At 52.0% G+C, this 14,232-nt stretch overlaps 1 protein-coding gene across 1 annotated transcript; it reads right to left on the bottom strand.

The window, feature by feature from the left end:
* Window positions 1–258: 258 nt before the first annotated feature.
* Window positions 259–11,158, bottom strand: Tldc2 (TBC/LysM-associated domain containing 2). Its single transcript, XM_052184119.1, has 7 exons — window positions 11,099–11,158; window positions 9,725–9,808; window positions 8,333–8,482; window positions 7,655–7,807; window positions 5,156–5,251; window positions 1,397–1,470; window positions 259–402 (listed from the first exon to the last, which is right to left on the bottom strand). The coding sequence occupies exons 2-7, from the start codon at window positions 9,755–9,757 to the stop codon at window positions 267–269; spliced, it is 642 nt and encodes a 213-aa protein (XP_052040079.1). The 5' UTR covers window positions 9,758–9,808; window positions 11,099–11,158; the 3' UTR covers window positions 259–266.
* Between the last annotated feature and the right edge of the window lie 3,074 nt (window positions 11,159–14,232).

Genomic DNA, 14,232 nt, shown 5'->3' with positions numbered 1-14,232 from the left:
AAATGTTAGGGGGGGCGGGGTAGGATTTTTGTTTTGTTTTTAAGTCTTCTGGGGATTGTCAGATCCCATGAAGACAAATTTTATGTTTCTTCAGTCAGAGTGTCTTTCACACCTTATAATCAGCTCTGCTGGAGAACTGTGACTGCCCCTGTTCTTGGGGTTTGAAGCCATAAGGAGTCTGGCTGAGAGCCACAGTCCACACGAGGGGTCTTCCCCATCCTGAGTCAGGCAGAATGGCTGCTCTGTGTGAGAAGGTCCGGGAGGCGTCAGCTCAGACCCCAGGCCTCCAGTTCCTCGATGCAGAACTGCTCCCGCCGGGCCAGCACATCATTGTTGAAGGTAGCACAGGGATAGCTTCCACCACGGTGCAAGTCTCCGTCCAGCCACAGCCCAAACTGGCCACTGAAGAAAGAGGGAGCAGGCTGTGGAGACAGCTCTGTAGGAGCAGTGTCTGCTGCACACGCACAAGAACCTGTCCCCAGCACCAACATAAAAAGCCAGGCAGGTCACATGCTCCTGCAGGCCTGGCAGGGAGGGCAAGGGCAGCTGGTGAGGCCTCGTCAGTGTCAATGATACGGCGGAGATGGACTGTGGAGGGCACCTGGTATCAACCTCAGTTCTCTATATGTGTGTACACACGTACACACACACAGGGAAACTTGGCAAAGTTGTGCCATGTGCTAAGCCTCTGACTGACTGCCGTCATCACACGACCAGTGCAGTGCCTTCCATCATGGCTGTTCTAATCGCTTCCTCCAGTTTGTCAGGATTTGGGGCCTCCTCCTGTGCTTTTAAACAATCCATTGGTTTTAATAACCGTATCTAGTGGTGCAGCCACCACTTCAACCCAGTTTTAGAGCATTCTCATCTTCACATCTGAAGGAGAACCTGGGCTGCAAGCAGGAAGCGGATCAGTTATCAGCAATGGTCAGCGTACCCGTGTCCTGCCGCCCTCCAAGGAGCTGAGCCGATAGAGGGATGCTTCCATTTTACCTTCAGGTAAATGAACCACGACTTAATGTGCTTCCGTGTAGGGGTCACATGGAAACCCCTTCCTTTTCTTCCTAACACCCACTTCTGCCCCAAAAATGTGCAGGCCGTGTTCTTAGCCAGATGCACATCCTCTAACGAGCCTTGTCCCATGGGACTCGGAACTCTGGGGTGTCCCCGTCTTGTGACTCTAACCACATCCACGTGGACGTTCCCAGTCACTTCGCACTAAGCTGTCACTAAGCATGTGGTCCATTGGGGATGGGCTGGCTGAGTGTGGCTCTGGTGTTGATGCCAAAGGGCACTGCAATCCGTCTGAGAGGAACCCAGCTTGCCCATTCCACCTGCAGCACCCTTGGGAGAGGGCCACGGGCCACCCCCGGATGTGGGGAACAGAGACACGCACCTTCCACTGCCCATCATCAGTGAGTCCAGGTCTCCTTTCACAAAAAAAGAGTTGTGCCCTGTCCACTTAAAGACCTGAGTGAAAAGGAAAAGCCGGGTCACTCTTGAGAGCTGTGGTTGCAGTCTGACTCCAAGCCGCATGGTGGCAGTGTTGCGCAGGGACCGGAGGCTTCTGGGCCCACCGACTACCAGGAAAGACTGGGCCTCCAGACCCTAAGATTTCCACATCCTTGAACTTCACCCCTTATGCTTTCTGCCTCAGATCCCCTGCATCCTAGCAGCACTAAATAAATGCTGGCAATAAAACAAACCCCTGAATCTTCCTGCTTTCAAAGCTAGAAAGAGGGAGACCAAGCAGGGCGGTGGTGGCTCACACATTTAATCCCAGCACTTGGGAGGCAGAGGGAGGCAGATTTCTGAGTTTGAGGCCAGCATGGTCTACAGAGTGAGTTCCAGGACAGCCAGGGCTATACAGAGAAACGCTGTCTCAGAAAAAGCCAGGGAGACCACCAGGCCTGAAGCTAGACTAGAACTACCTCTCAACCAGCCTATCCCATGATCTACAGGCCATTGAGATTCCTGTAACCTCCTGTGAATTTCTGTCTCATCATCTGGGTCACAGCCTCCTCCCGATCTTAACTCCCACCATATACTTCCCACACCCCTCTCTGTAGTGACCGGCATGGCCCACCAACTTTAAATCACACCATATGTCTTCTACCTTAAGCCTTCTGGTGCCCTCCACTGTGAAGGAGACAGAATCCGGTCCTCCAGGCAGCCTGCACCTGCCCTGATCCATGTTTTCTCAGTGCCCTCTCCTCCCCTTCCGTACTGCACCTGAGCCACACCGGCCTTTCTCTTCACCAGCATCTGAAGGTGCTCATACCTTAGGGCCTTCCGACATTCAGACCCCTCTGTCCACAGCAACCCCCAGCCCTGTCCTCCAGGGTCACTTTTTACCCTCTGGCCTGAGTGTCATTGCAGAGAGCCCCTGTATGATTTCCCTAGGCATCCCCCCACCCCCCAGACCGCTCCATGTGCGCCTTGTTGCCCCGCTACAAAGTATTCTAGAGCTGCCTGGATGCCTTGCCACACCCACAGATTAAAAGAGTAAAGACTGAAGAGCCAAAGTAGACGATAAAGTTGCTTCTAAAGGGCCCCAAAGCACAGTATGTTGCTTCCTGTAATTAGGCGTCCCAATTGCTGGGAACAACTCCCCTTCCCCAGTCCCCGAAGAACAGAAACACAAAGGCCAGGCTGCAGAGGGCTGGGATAAAGCTAACCAGTGAGCACAAGGAGACAGGATTCTTTCGCATTTCTGCGCTTCCGCTGCTATCTTCAAGGACGCGTCCTTCAGATTTGAAAGAGCAAGATAAACATTGCTACGGAAGAAACTAAGACAAAGTTCGATGTGTCACTTGCAGTAGCAGTTACTTGTGCGAGCACTGGGAATTCATAAAGAGCTCTGGCCAAGACAGGCAAGGATCAAAGTTCTCAAAGTATGGGGTTCTGTAACAACAGGCTGGGGTGACAGTGACCCCTGGGAGTAATGGGTCTCATGTAATAATTTCTTTTTAGCACTTCTGCACCATGCGCAGTCAGGCATTGGACAGAACAGTAAACACAATGAACAAAACACCTGCCTCATAGACCAGTAGGGAGAAGGCAGATAAAGAACTAAGAAATGGTACGTTAGAGATGCTAACACTCTAGAAGTGACCCTTGGGGGGCAATAAGGACTTAGAGGGAACGGTCACTTAAGACAAGGTAGTCAGGGCAGACGCTGTGACAGTCCTGACGGTGGTGTGTACGGATTCAGCAGAAGGCCTGCTGAGCAGAACAGCACATGCGGAGGCCCTGGGTCAGGGGTGGGCATGTATTTTTGCCTTCCAGTTTAAGCCAGCATTGCTGGGGCTGGGGAAAGGGGAAAAATGAACAACCAATATTAGAAAGAGATTGGGGAAGAGCCGTCGGCATATGGATAACTTAAGAAGAACTGCAGAGGAAGCAAGGGCAGTCATCAAAGATAAGAACCAACCCCCACCCCACCCCACCCCACCCCACCACCCTGACTCCGAGGATATCCAGCAGCAGGAGGCTCCAACAAGGATGTTGTTGGTTCCAGAATATACTAGAGTGTTGAGATTTTAGTATGAGCTGTGAGAAGGAAGGTGTGGGTGACCAGCCTACAGGCTTGGGGACTTCTTTGCCTTCCTCCCGAGAAGGGATGGTTGCTTGCCGCTGATGGAGACAGAGCCACAGACCAGGTATATTCTGTTGTTAGCAAGGCCGTCCACACCCCTTTGACCATCTTGGTAGGAGACTAGATGACTGTGTAGCAGAGCATACTTACCAGTGTCTGTGTGCTGGGGGCATGGGGGGAAACATCTAATAGCAAACAAAAGTACCCACAACTGGCTTTCCATCCATTCACAGACTGTGAACATTTCCAAGGGCACACTAAGCAATTACAGGGTCTGCTCACACACGAGCACCCCTCCCCCCCATGTCCTCTGCCTCTGGAGTGCCCTGCCTGAGTGGAGATTCCGGGGTTGGTTTGCACATCTCCCTTCACCACTGACTGAGTTGGGCACATTCCCATTTTGTGCCTCGGTTTCCTCATCTGTAAGAGGAGGCGAGGATCGCAGCGTACACTGTGGGATTTTCGCAGTGATTGACTGTGCTGTTCTGTGAGGTGCTAAGTGCAGGTCAGTGAGTTACTGCTGTGACTATTTATAGTAAAAGTTGTGTGTGCTCTGCCTCTTGGGAGCTCTCTGCAGCCGCAGTCAGCCAACAACCCAACAGTGGAATATCTATAGACAGAAGATGTTTGGAATCCTGTCTCCCCTCTTCAGAAGCTCCAGCTCTTCAGAAGTTTGTGCCCTCGGAGGTCTCAGTCCCAGGGGCCTGTCACTGAGCGCACAGTCACTCTCCCCCTCCCTTCCCAGCTCCCTAGTGAACTCCGAGGGCTCACTGCCCATCTCCTTGCCTTCCCTCCTTGCTTACAGTTTCCAGCCACTGTCTTTGTGATCACACCCGGCACTTGTCCTTAGCGAGGAGTGCAGGGAGCCCTCCAGTCCATTTTGAATGCACCCCCCCCCATCTACCTGCTCGTTCCTGATGCCCTACTCATTGCCCAGCTGCTGCCACTGCTGTAAGTATCTGGCCTCAAGGAGATCCCTCCTCTCTGACCCCACCTTTGCTCACCCACCATTCCCTCTGGCTTTGTTGCTGGCCTTCCGCCCCGCCTAGGCTCTGCAGTGGCGTTTCCACTCCCGCCTACCCCTTTCCCATTATTCCCTGTGAATGCGGCCAGCATGCCTGAGAGCTGGCCTGAGAACACTGGCTACTCTGGTACAAGCCTAGCCAAGGAAGAGCTGCACCCCACTGGAAAAAACGGGCAGAGCAGAGAGAGCCTCTTCCGGTCACTAGTGTCCTCTGGGCTCCCCTTCTCACTCGCAGGGACTGTGTGGTGTGACTCCTTTCTCCCCAGCTTGCATGCGCGTATACAAGATGCCACTGTACGCATCCCCCCTCACACACTTCGGGTCTACCGCACTTGAATCCGCCTTGTCCTTTCCAGAGTAACCTGCCTGCCTCTCTTAAGGTCCGGAGATCTTGATGGTCAGCTGAGGGCACAGCCGTGCCTACATTGCCCTGTGGAGAAGTGGACATGGGGCAGCCCAGCATGGGGACTCCCCAGAGCTACTCCCTGTCTACCTGTCGTAGCCTTCCTCCATGACAGGAGGTCGAGCCTCACCTTTAGCTGTGGGGAGAAAGAGAAGAGGAATGTCTCTCCTGTACCGTAGAAGCCTTTGCTGAGTCGGATAGCTGAGGAGGAGAAGGCGCCAAACATCTGGAAAACAGAGAAAATGGCAAGAAGGGGGCTCAGAGTCCACCAGCCACCTCATTCACCAGGCTTCGAAATGCCGCTTCAGGCCCCGGGACTCCTGGGGAATTGGTGCAAAAATGGGCTCCGTGGCCCCCAGGCTACCCTCTGTCCCACACTCCTGCCTTCCCTGACTTGTCATGACTCCTCTACTCCACCTACCACCTGTCTGTCTAAGTATCTGTGTCTCTTCAGGGTCCTGCTGTGTAGCCCAGGCTAGCCCAGAACTTGCTTCCATGAGAGCCTTTATAGGCATGTAATATGTCCAACCTACCTTTTCTTAAATATATTTTGTGTATCTGTGTGTATTGTATGAATGTGTGCACAGGTACACACACACACACACACACACACACATACAGACACACACACACACACACACACACACGCGCGCGCGTGTGTTCCCATGCATATAGAAGCCGGAGGCCAATCTGGAGTACCTCCCTCTACTGCTTTCCACCGTATGTTTTGAGATGGGCGCTCACTAACACTGGAGCTGACCAATGGGACTGGTTGGCCGGGGTGCCCGCCTCCCGTGGGTTACAGAATGTACGGCCTTGCCTGACTTTTTTTTCCATGGCTGCTGGGAAAATCCATCATCAGCCATGCCCCCTTCCTCCCCGAGGGGATGTGCGTGGCTTTGCGACTTGCTTCTTTCTGGTACCTGTTCAACCCCAGGGCACAGGCTTCCCTGCACACTGACAGCCCACACATAAGCTGCTCCCTTGCCCCTTTCTCCGCCAACCTCAAATGTACAGAAAAGCCCAGGACCGGGGTTGGAGCTCAGCTGGTGAGTGCCTGCCTAGCACACCTGGGCCCTAGGTTCAACCCCAGCTGAACCGCCAAAAATTATTATTATCATCATCATTATCATTATTATTATTAGTAGTAGTAGTAATGGTAGTAGTAGTAGTAATAGTAGTAGTAGTAGTAGTAATAGTAGTAATAGTAGTAGTAGTAGTAGTAGTAGTAGTGTTTAAAGGTCAAAACAAGTACAGATTCCTTCCCTCTTAGACCTAACAGGAAGTTCGCTCTACTCCCCATGCTGGTTTCCTCTCCTTATATTTCTCAGGCCCACCTGACCTTGATACTATGACCCTTGACTCCCCTAAGAATGGGCTTCCCCTTCTACAAGCCCAGAACTAACCGCCATGCTGGTATTGTCTCTTTGTACCACTGTGTATTCAAATGTCCCTGAACATCTCAAGAATGTGCCTCACATCCTGCTTTGAAGAAAAAGCAACACATTGGATAGCCGTGGCTCTGCGCCTTGCTTCTCGCCTGCCTGCGAGTTATCAGTTGTGTGACTGATAGAGCCATCTTCCTTCTGTGGGGTGGCTATTGGAATTGGGGTGTGGATCATCACAGTGATGCATGGGAGGGGGGTCATGGGGTGCAGGAGTTAGGCTTAATGCTGGGAAAAACTTCTCAGCACATAGTCTGTGCCACAGAAGGGCTCTGTACAAACCGGGTGAGTTTCTTGGCTTTCAAGCAAGAAGCCTTCCCAAACAGACTCTCCTGGCTATTTAAGGCCCTGTGAGATCTCTTCCGACTCTGTTGTTTCTTCTGAGGAGGAACTTTTAAAACCAGCTTGCAATCCTGCCCACCTTCTGCATAGAGAATCTGCCAGAAATTCTATTGTTTGAGTGACCACATAGATTTTAGGCACCGTCGTCAAAGTTCCTCTGTGGCATTTAGGAACTGCCTTCGCTGTTCCCTCCGATTCCCTACACTTCATTTCCAACTCCCCCCTCCCACCAGCTGGGGATATTTTCAAAATATGCATCCATCACTTAGATACAGATCTCCTGCCTCTCCCATAAGAGCCAGAGGTGGCACATCTGTCTCTCCTCAGCACTAAAGAGACTGGGGCAGGCAGGAGGATTTGCACCTCCGGATCAGCACAGGCAACCTTCAGGGTTCTGAGCCAGCTTGTGTCTTAGTGAGTGAGACCCTGTCTCAAAATAAATCAAAACAACCCACCCATGCCTTGTGCTTGCAAATGTAAGAGTATGTGTAATGCAATGCAAGGTGTTAGTGGTGAATTGCTCAATGCCCCACCCCCACCGCTGCTGCCGCCACCCCCCTCCACACATACAAAGAAGTTAGACTATTAACCCCAAGAGTGCTGGACCATTTCTGGTTTGATCCTGCTCAGCTCCACACCCCTCAACCTGGCACTCAGAAGTGGCTTCAGACACTCAGTGAACAAATGATGACCTGGCTCAGGCGTGTGACGGGTCTCGGTGCCACTCTCCGTGACCTCACAGGTGATGCCGTCTGTGGTCTCTGCTTTCTTGCTTTTGACCCTTCCCTGGGCAGTACCCCCTGGTCTGTCTGGGAGCCCCCCCAGGCTCCAGCCCAGCTCACCTGTCCATCCTGGTCTCTCAACAGCAACAGTACTGGCCCACTGTGACCCTCCATCTGTCGGTATAGTCTTCGCAAACTGAAGCCATCCCTTGACGTGCAGAAGACCAGACTCCAGGGGTGACCAGTGACTCTCGGGGGCAGGTGGGGGCTGAGCTGGAGGTGGAGCTAGAGCTGAGTGAGGGGATTGCCTCCATCTGCTCTCCTGCCACCACTCAGCCTTCACTCTGTCCAGAGGCTCCGTGTCCATTAGCTAATTTTTGTTCCCATTTTATAGATGTGAACATCGAGGCTCAGGAGAGGTGGAGACTAGATGTCAGAGCCTGGATTCCAACCCAGAGTAATCTCTGAGAATTCACCTTGGTCACTTGGTCTTTAGAGGGCATAGATGAGAGACAGAATCCCCTCTCCTGGCTCTCCCTTAAGTCTGCTCACCCCAGCTCAGACTTTAGCTCTCAGGATCCATGTCACCCTTGCTAGACTCCCCAAACTCTACCCAGTAAGAAGGATAGTACTAGTGTGACTAGAGAGGACAGGGAAGCCCATGGAGACAGCATAATTGATTCAAGATGACATTTAGCTAGGGACATTGCATCTGTGACTTCGGAGCCCCTGGGAATGGCTGGGATTGGGAAGAAGACTTCAGGGCTCAAGTCCTCGCTCCACAGAATGTGCCCAAACCTGCTTAATCTCTGAGGCACCTAGGACCTGGCTGGCTTCTGTCAGCTGAGGCTCCACAGGGTCCTGGAGAGCTGGGGCTGGCTCCTCCTCTTCCTCTTCTTCCTCCTCCTCTCCCTCCTCCCCAGACAGTGTGTCCTCCATCTCTGTGGGCTGTAAAGATACAAAGAAGGATGGCAGATCAAAGGACACAGGGGCACCAGCTGTCACCCTATCCTAAGCTCAAAAGCTAGGGTTGTCCCCTGCCCAGTCCCCTGCAGTCCTAGCCCACCCAAAGGAGCTGGGAAGTATCCACCACAAGCAAGATGCGGTCCCTGCTTCCAAATTGCTTTCTCCTGGCTAGTCACAGCTAGCGAAGGGACAGGGTGGGCAAAGGCCTACACAGTGCTACTCAGAGGGGAACAGATGGTCTGTTTCCGGCTTGCTCTAGCCCCAGGGTAAACACCAGGCTCCGAACTCTAAGCCTGGTAGAGGATAAAAAGGCGGGAGTGAGCCCAGCTCTGCAGCAGTTGTCTGTGTAAGGCCAGGAAACAGCGGCAGCAATAAAACCCATCACAAGAACAGCGACACTGACCGTCCAGAACTCTGTGGCGAGGCCTGTGTGGATAGCCTGCTGTTACTGGTCTTTTTAAATTCTCGCCCTGTCTCCTAAGAAGATGCTACTGATTAAGCCCTGGTGCTCACTTTCAGTCAGTGAGGAAAGAGTGTTGTCACACCTAGCTCTCCACAAAATGTGTGCTCGCCCACATGAGTTGTATGTTGCTTGAAATAGAGGCATGTGTGTGGGCAGGTTGGTGTGCCAACTGTCAGTGTGCTCTGAGGGCGAGCTGGGGCTCTGTACGAACGTGTGGGTGTCAGTGGGCAGGGGTGCTGCCGGGACTCTGCTCATTCATTTAACTGAGTTTCTGTACTCTACCGTGGTGTGTGAGTGTGCGTTCACACACGTGAGCAGGCCTGTACACGATAATATGAGGCTCATCATAGAAGGAGACGCCTGTCTGAGAAGGAACACCGAATATGCTCCTTCCCTAGCCTCTCCCTTATTCAGGCTCAGACCTGAAGGGATCCTCTCGACGGAATAATCCCCCACAGGGACGGCCGGCAGCAGTGGTCTATTCCCTCTGAAGGAGGGTATCAGGACCTCCGGGATGCCCCAGGTCCTCCATTAGCCATTTCTTTAAAGCCCCAGCCAGCTGGTAAGAACTTAAGAGGGGTAAATACACACAGATACACAGACAGACAGAAAGGCAGACAGACAGACAGACAGAAAGGCACACACACAGACACATACACACACACACACACACACACACACCTCCGCCTTAGCCCAGGCCCCTCCCTGCTAGCGAGCTCATCGCCTTCCCAGTAAATCCCCAGCCTGTGCTGAGCCCTTACCAGAGGAGTGTACCGCCATTGCCGGCCTTTCATTCTGTCACAGCTCAGGGCAGGGTGTAGTCCTTGGGCCTGGCTGAGGAAAAGCTGCAAGACAGCAGCAGCAATGAGGAGGTGCCCGGGCACACCCCACTGGATCCGTGCCTACCCAGCCGCCCTTTGTTCCCGCTCACCTGTGATCCCCAGGCCAAGTGGCCAGGGGTGGGTCTGTGAGCAACTCGGCATTCAAGGCCACATGTGCAGTTAGCATCTAGCACATGTTAGCCGTACACAGAAAATTCCAGCTGGGAACTCTGGCCACTTCAGTGGCCTGGGAACACGGTTCTTTTGTAGGATACCTGATGTCCAGACTAGGGATTCAGAACTACTGGTACCATAAATGACTGAGAATAAGCCCATTTGTCATTTGCTCCACAAGCCTCAATTTCCCATTGTGTAACATTTAAAAAATATCATAACTCAGGCATAGTGGTGCACACATTTAATGCCAGTACTTGGGAGACAGAGGCAAGTGGATCTCTGCTACAAAACCTGGTTTTCAGGTCAGCTAGGGCTACACAATGAGACCCTGTCTTAAAAAAAAAATATTGTGTGTATATATAGTGTGTGTATATGTATTTTTGGGTATGAACCAAGGCACATGTATAGAGGCCAGAGGAAAACTATTAGAAATCGACTTTTTCCTTACGGCTTTATGGGGTTCTAAGAACTGAATTCAGATCGGTGGGCTTGTATGCTAAGTACCTCTACCCATTGGCCACCTCACTGTCCATCTAACTAACACTTAACACACTGGATCAGCAATCTCAGGATGCTTTCTAGGATCAACAGCCTACAATTCACACCCCGTCAAAGCCAATGAGTGTGCTATAGTGAAAGCCTGAAGTGTCATGCTCAGTCCAAAAGAATTAACCCTTTGAAGACATAGTTCTGCCTAAAGGTGTGTAGTTCAGTAGGAGGTGCTTGCCTAGCCTAGTGCAAGACCCTGGATGCGACTTCTACTATCAAGAGAAACAAGGAAGGGGAGGGAAAGGGGGAGAAAGGAAAGAAAGGAGGAAGTGGAGGGGAAGATGCAAAGGAAATGAAGGAAAGGAATGGAATGGAAGGGGAGAGAAGGAACATGGGCTGTAGCTCAGTGGTAGTGGTAAGTCACACCCTCCCCCAACACACACACACATCCCCCTCTAACCCAACGAGGATCCCCCTCTAACCCAACGCGGGCCCCCTCCCCTTCAGGATAGCTTAGCCTGAGTGTGCACAAGGCCCTGGGAAAAAAGAGGAGGCAGGGAGGGGGAGGGGAGGGGAGGGAGGGAGGGAGAAAGAGAGAGAGAGAGAGAGAGAGAGAGAGAGAGAGAGAGAATCCCTTACTAGACTTACTTGGTTTTGCCACCTTGGGCAAAAGGGACTCCGCCCTCCTCATCTGTTAGCACCGCTGTCTTGGAAGAAATGAAGACAATGTTGAGCATCAGGAAGCTAAGCCTAGCTTACACCCTCCCTCCCCTGTGCTCAGTTTTCTGTGGTAAGCTGTTGCACCTGACCTTTGATGCAAATGGATAATGCCAGGGTTTGTCACACCCACCTCTTGGAGAGATCCAATGTTCATTTCCTGACAAGAGGCCACTTGGCCTCCACTCTGAGCCTCAGTCAAATCCGAGGTGAGGGGCAGTGGGGGAAGGGAAGGGTGGCAGCCAGGAAGTAGGTGGCTGAAGGCACTCACCCTGACAATCTCTGATGACCCTTCAGCCTCTCATCCACTGATGGTGTCTGTGATCCCCCAAAGAGAAGGCCACACCTAGAATGGCCTGTCCACCTGGCCCTCTGGACACAATGGCTTGGGTCCTAACTCGTGTCTTCTTGTGTGACTGGTGTTTCCGCCCCGCCCTGGCTCCAGCCCTTTTCCCTGCCTTTTATACCTGCCCTGAGGCGGCAGCTCTGGCCCCATGCCAGGCCAGTTCCAATTGGGAAGGCACCAATGATTATCCTACATCAGAAACTCAAATCCCACAAACACAGGAACAAGACCGTGCTGCCCCCCAGGTCCCTAGCTCTGTTGTCATCAGCCAAAAGATGGGAGAGATACCAGGCTCTGTGCCGCCAACCTGCTTCTCTCTGGCGCCTAAGTAAGTACCACTTGTTTACTGATGCCCACCATGCCCTATGCCATGCAAATAGGTTCTAACCCAAGAAAGGCTGTATTGCGGGCTCTCCACCAATCACACACAAGAAAAGGCACCGATTCTCCACCAATTGCTGCAAGCTGTAGGGAGCCCAGGTCTAAACTCTACCCCAGCCAACTCCCCCGACCCCAATGAAGGACTTTCTTCATTGGCCTGGGGACAATTGGCAAGGTCTCTCACAGGAAGCCCAAGGTCTTGCCCACAGTGGGCACCCTGTCAGTGGGGTTACTTCTCTCTGTGGCTCGCAGTAGGGCTGTGAAGGCTGCTATATTTCTTTTAATCACAGGATTCAGACTTGGAAGGGGCTTCAAAGTGAGGTGGCGCCACAGGGCCAGGAGTCCCCCGAAAAACATGCTGGGAAGATGACCTCACTCACATGATGGTTCAGTCTGACTCCACACAGCTAAAAGACTACCCTGATGGCCATCAGATGACTTGGTCCTCAAGGCCAGCTGACCTGAGGAACATTCCCTCCAGGAAGTATGGAGTGCCTAAGGACTTGTATTATAGGGAAAACAGGAAAATGAAGGGTCCTGTTGTCACCTCAAACATCGCTGTTGCAATGGGTGTTTGAGCTGTAAACAGCTCAGGGTCACAGGCCTGGCAGGTACTTCCTCATCCCCTCTCTCCCACTTCTTTCTTTCATTTTTAAAAAAAAGTTTCTTTTAATAATTTACTTATTTCCATTTTATTTGCATTGGTGTTTTGCCTGCATGTGTGTCTGTGCGATGGTGTCGGATCTTGGAGTTACGGGCAGTTGTGAGCAGCCATGTCGGTGCTGGGATTTGAACCTAGGTCCTCTGGAAGAGCAGTCAGAGCCCTCAACTCCTGAGACATCTCTCCAGCTCCCCTTTTTAAATTTTTTTGAGACAGGCTTTCACAATGTAGCCTGGCTGGCCTAGAACTAGCTGGCCTGGAACTAGCTATGTAGACCAGGCTAGCCTCAAAATTCCAGAGATCCTCCTGTCTGTTTCCTCAGTGCTGGATGGTTAAAGGCATGCACCACTATGCCTGGCTTACACACTGCCTCTTGCAGGTCCCTTTCCCATACACTCAATACCTGACCACCAAGCACTCTGAGAGACCAATGAGGTTTCTCTGGCTGTCCTGTTCTGTCCTCATGTCCTGAAGATTCGGTATGTGATTTGACAGAGACACTCCCTTGCTAGGTTATAGCCCCTTCATGGATGCCACTGTTGGAATCCAGGTGCCAGGGGCCTAGCAACCCTGTTCTGCCATGCAGCTCTCTTCCTCTTTCTCTGCCACCGGACCTTGCATGGTCCCATTCAGAATGCCACCATTACCCCCAGGAAAGACTTTTGTTGTGTATGGCGCTGAGATTTGAACCCAGGGCCTTAGCATGCTAAGCAAGCATCCTATAATTGGGCTATTTAGTCTTTGATTTCTTGAGAGAGGGTTTCTCTATGTCGTCAAGGGTGACCTAGCATTCACTGTGTGCCTCAAATTTGGGGGGAGGGGGTTATTTTATATGTATGAGCGTTTTGCCTGCTTGTCCCTACCTATACTATAGGTATTCCTGATGTCCAGCAGGTCAGAAGAGGTATCAGATCCCTTGGAACTAGAGTTTCAGATGGTTGGTTGTGAGTCACCAAGTGGGTACAGCGAACCAAACCTGGGTCCTTTCTGAAAGCTCTTAACTGCTGAGCCATCTCTCTAGTCCCTGCCTCGAACTCTTGATCCTCCTCCTTCCCTCCTAAATGCTGGCATCATAGGTCTATGCCACTGTGCCTGTCCCATTCAGGAAGCGATGTATCCACTGGAGAGGAAAGGTGAGTGGGGGTGAAACACTCACACTGAGGATTATTTCCAAGTATGGAAACGGAGGCTTTTTTGCAAAGGGTTTAGGAATGTGTGGGGAGTGTTTCCTCTGCTCTAAAATTCTGTATCATTTCAGCAACATGAGCTGAAAATAACCAAGAGAAAATGACCAGAAGGGGAGACACCTGTGTCCACTGGGCCATCCTGCTCTCCTCTGAACTCTGAACAAGGTGGGCTTGGCAGCTGCCTGACACCCTCCCTCTGGGTCTCTCTTTAGACATCTCCAAAGATGCTTCAAACTGACCCTGTCCTCCACGGACTGGGGCCCTCTTACCCTTTCACACCTCCAAGCCTGTCCTTCCTGCTGAAGCAAACAATGGCATCACTGTTCTGTCTCTAAAGCAGGTGAGAGGAGATGAACTTGACATCACTTGAGTCCTCGCTTCCCGCCAACAGTGTCTGGCTCTTCAAAGTAGAATGCATCCTTTCCTTTCTCTATGGCTTCTAGAAGCGTCGGAGCCCCCTCAGCCCCATACTCATGTTCCTCAACCTCTA

Source organism: Apodemus sylvaticus, chromosome 5 (genome assembly GCF_947179515.1).
Source record: "Apodemus sylvaticus chromosome 5, mApoSyl1.1, whole genome shotgun sequence".
Lineage (NCBI taxonomy): Eukaryota > Metazoa > Chordata > Mammalia > Rodentia > Muridae > Apodemus > Apodemus sylvaticus.
Note: the sequence above shows the minus strand (reverse complement) of the source record. Positions and strands in the feature narration are given on the sequence as shown.

What these genes read in the sequence shown, in the direction of transcription:
- Tldc2 (XM_052184119.1), bottom strand. Translation starts at nt 9,757, where the DNA reads ATGAAAGGCCGGCAATGGCGGTACACTCCTCTG. An exon ending in CTTTCTCCCCACAGCTAAAG is followed by an intron (nt 1,471 to 5,155) that starts GTGAGGCTCGAC and finishes CTTTTCACTCAG; the next exon opens with GTCTTTAAGTGGACAGGGCA. An exon ending in CTGATGATGGGCAGTGGAAG is followed by an intron (nt 403 to 1,396) that starts GTGCGTGTCTCT and finishes CTCTTTCTTCAG; the next exon opens with TGGCCAGTTTGGGCTGTGGC.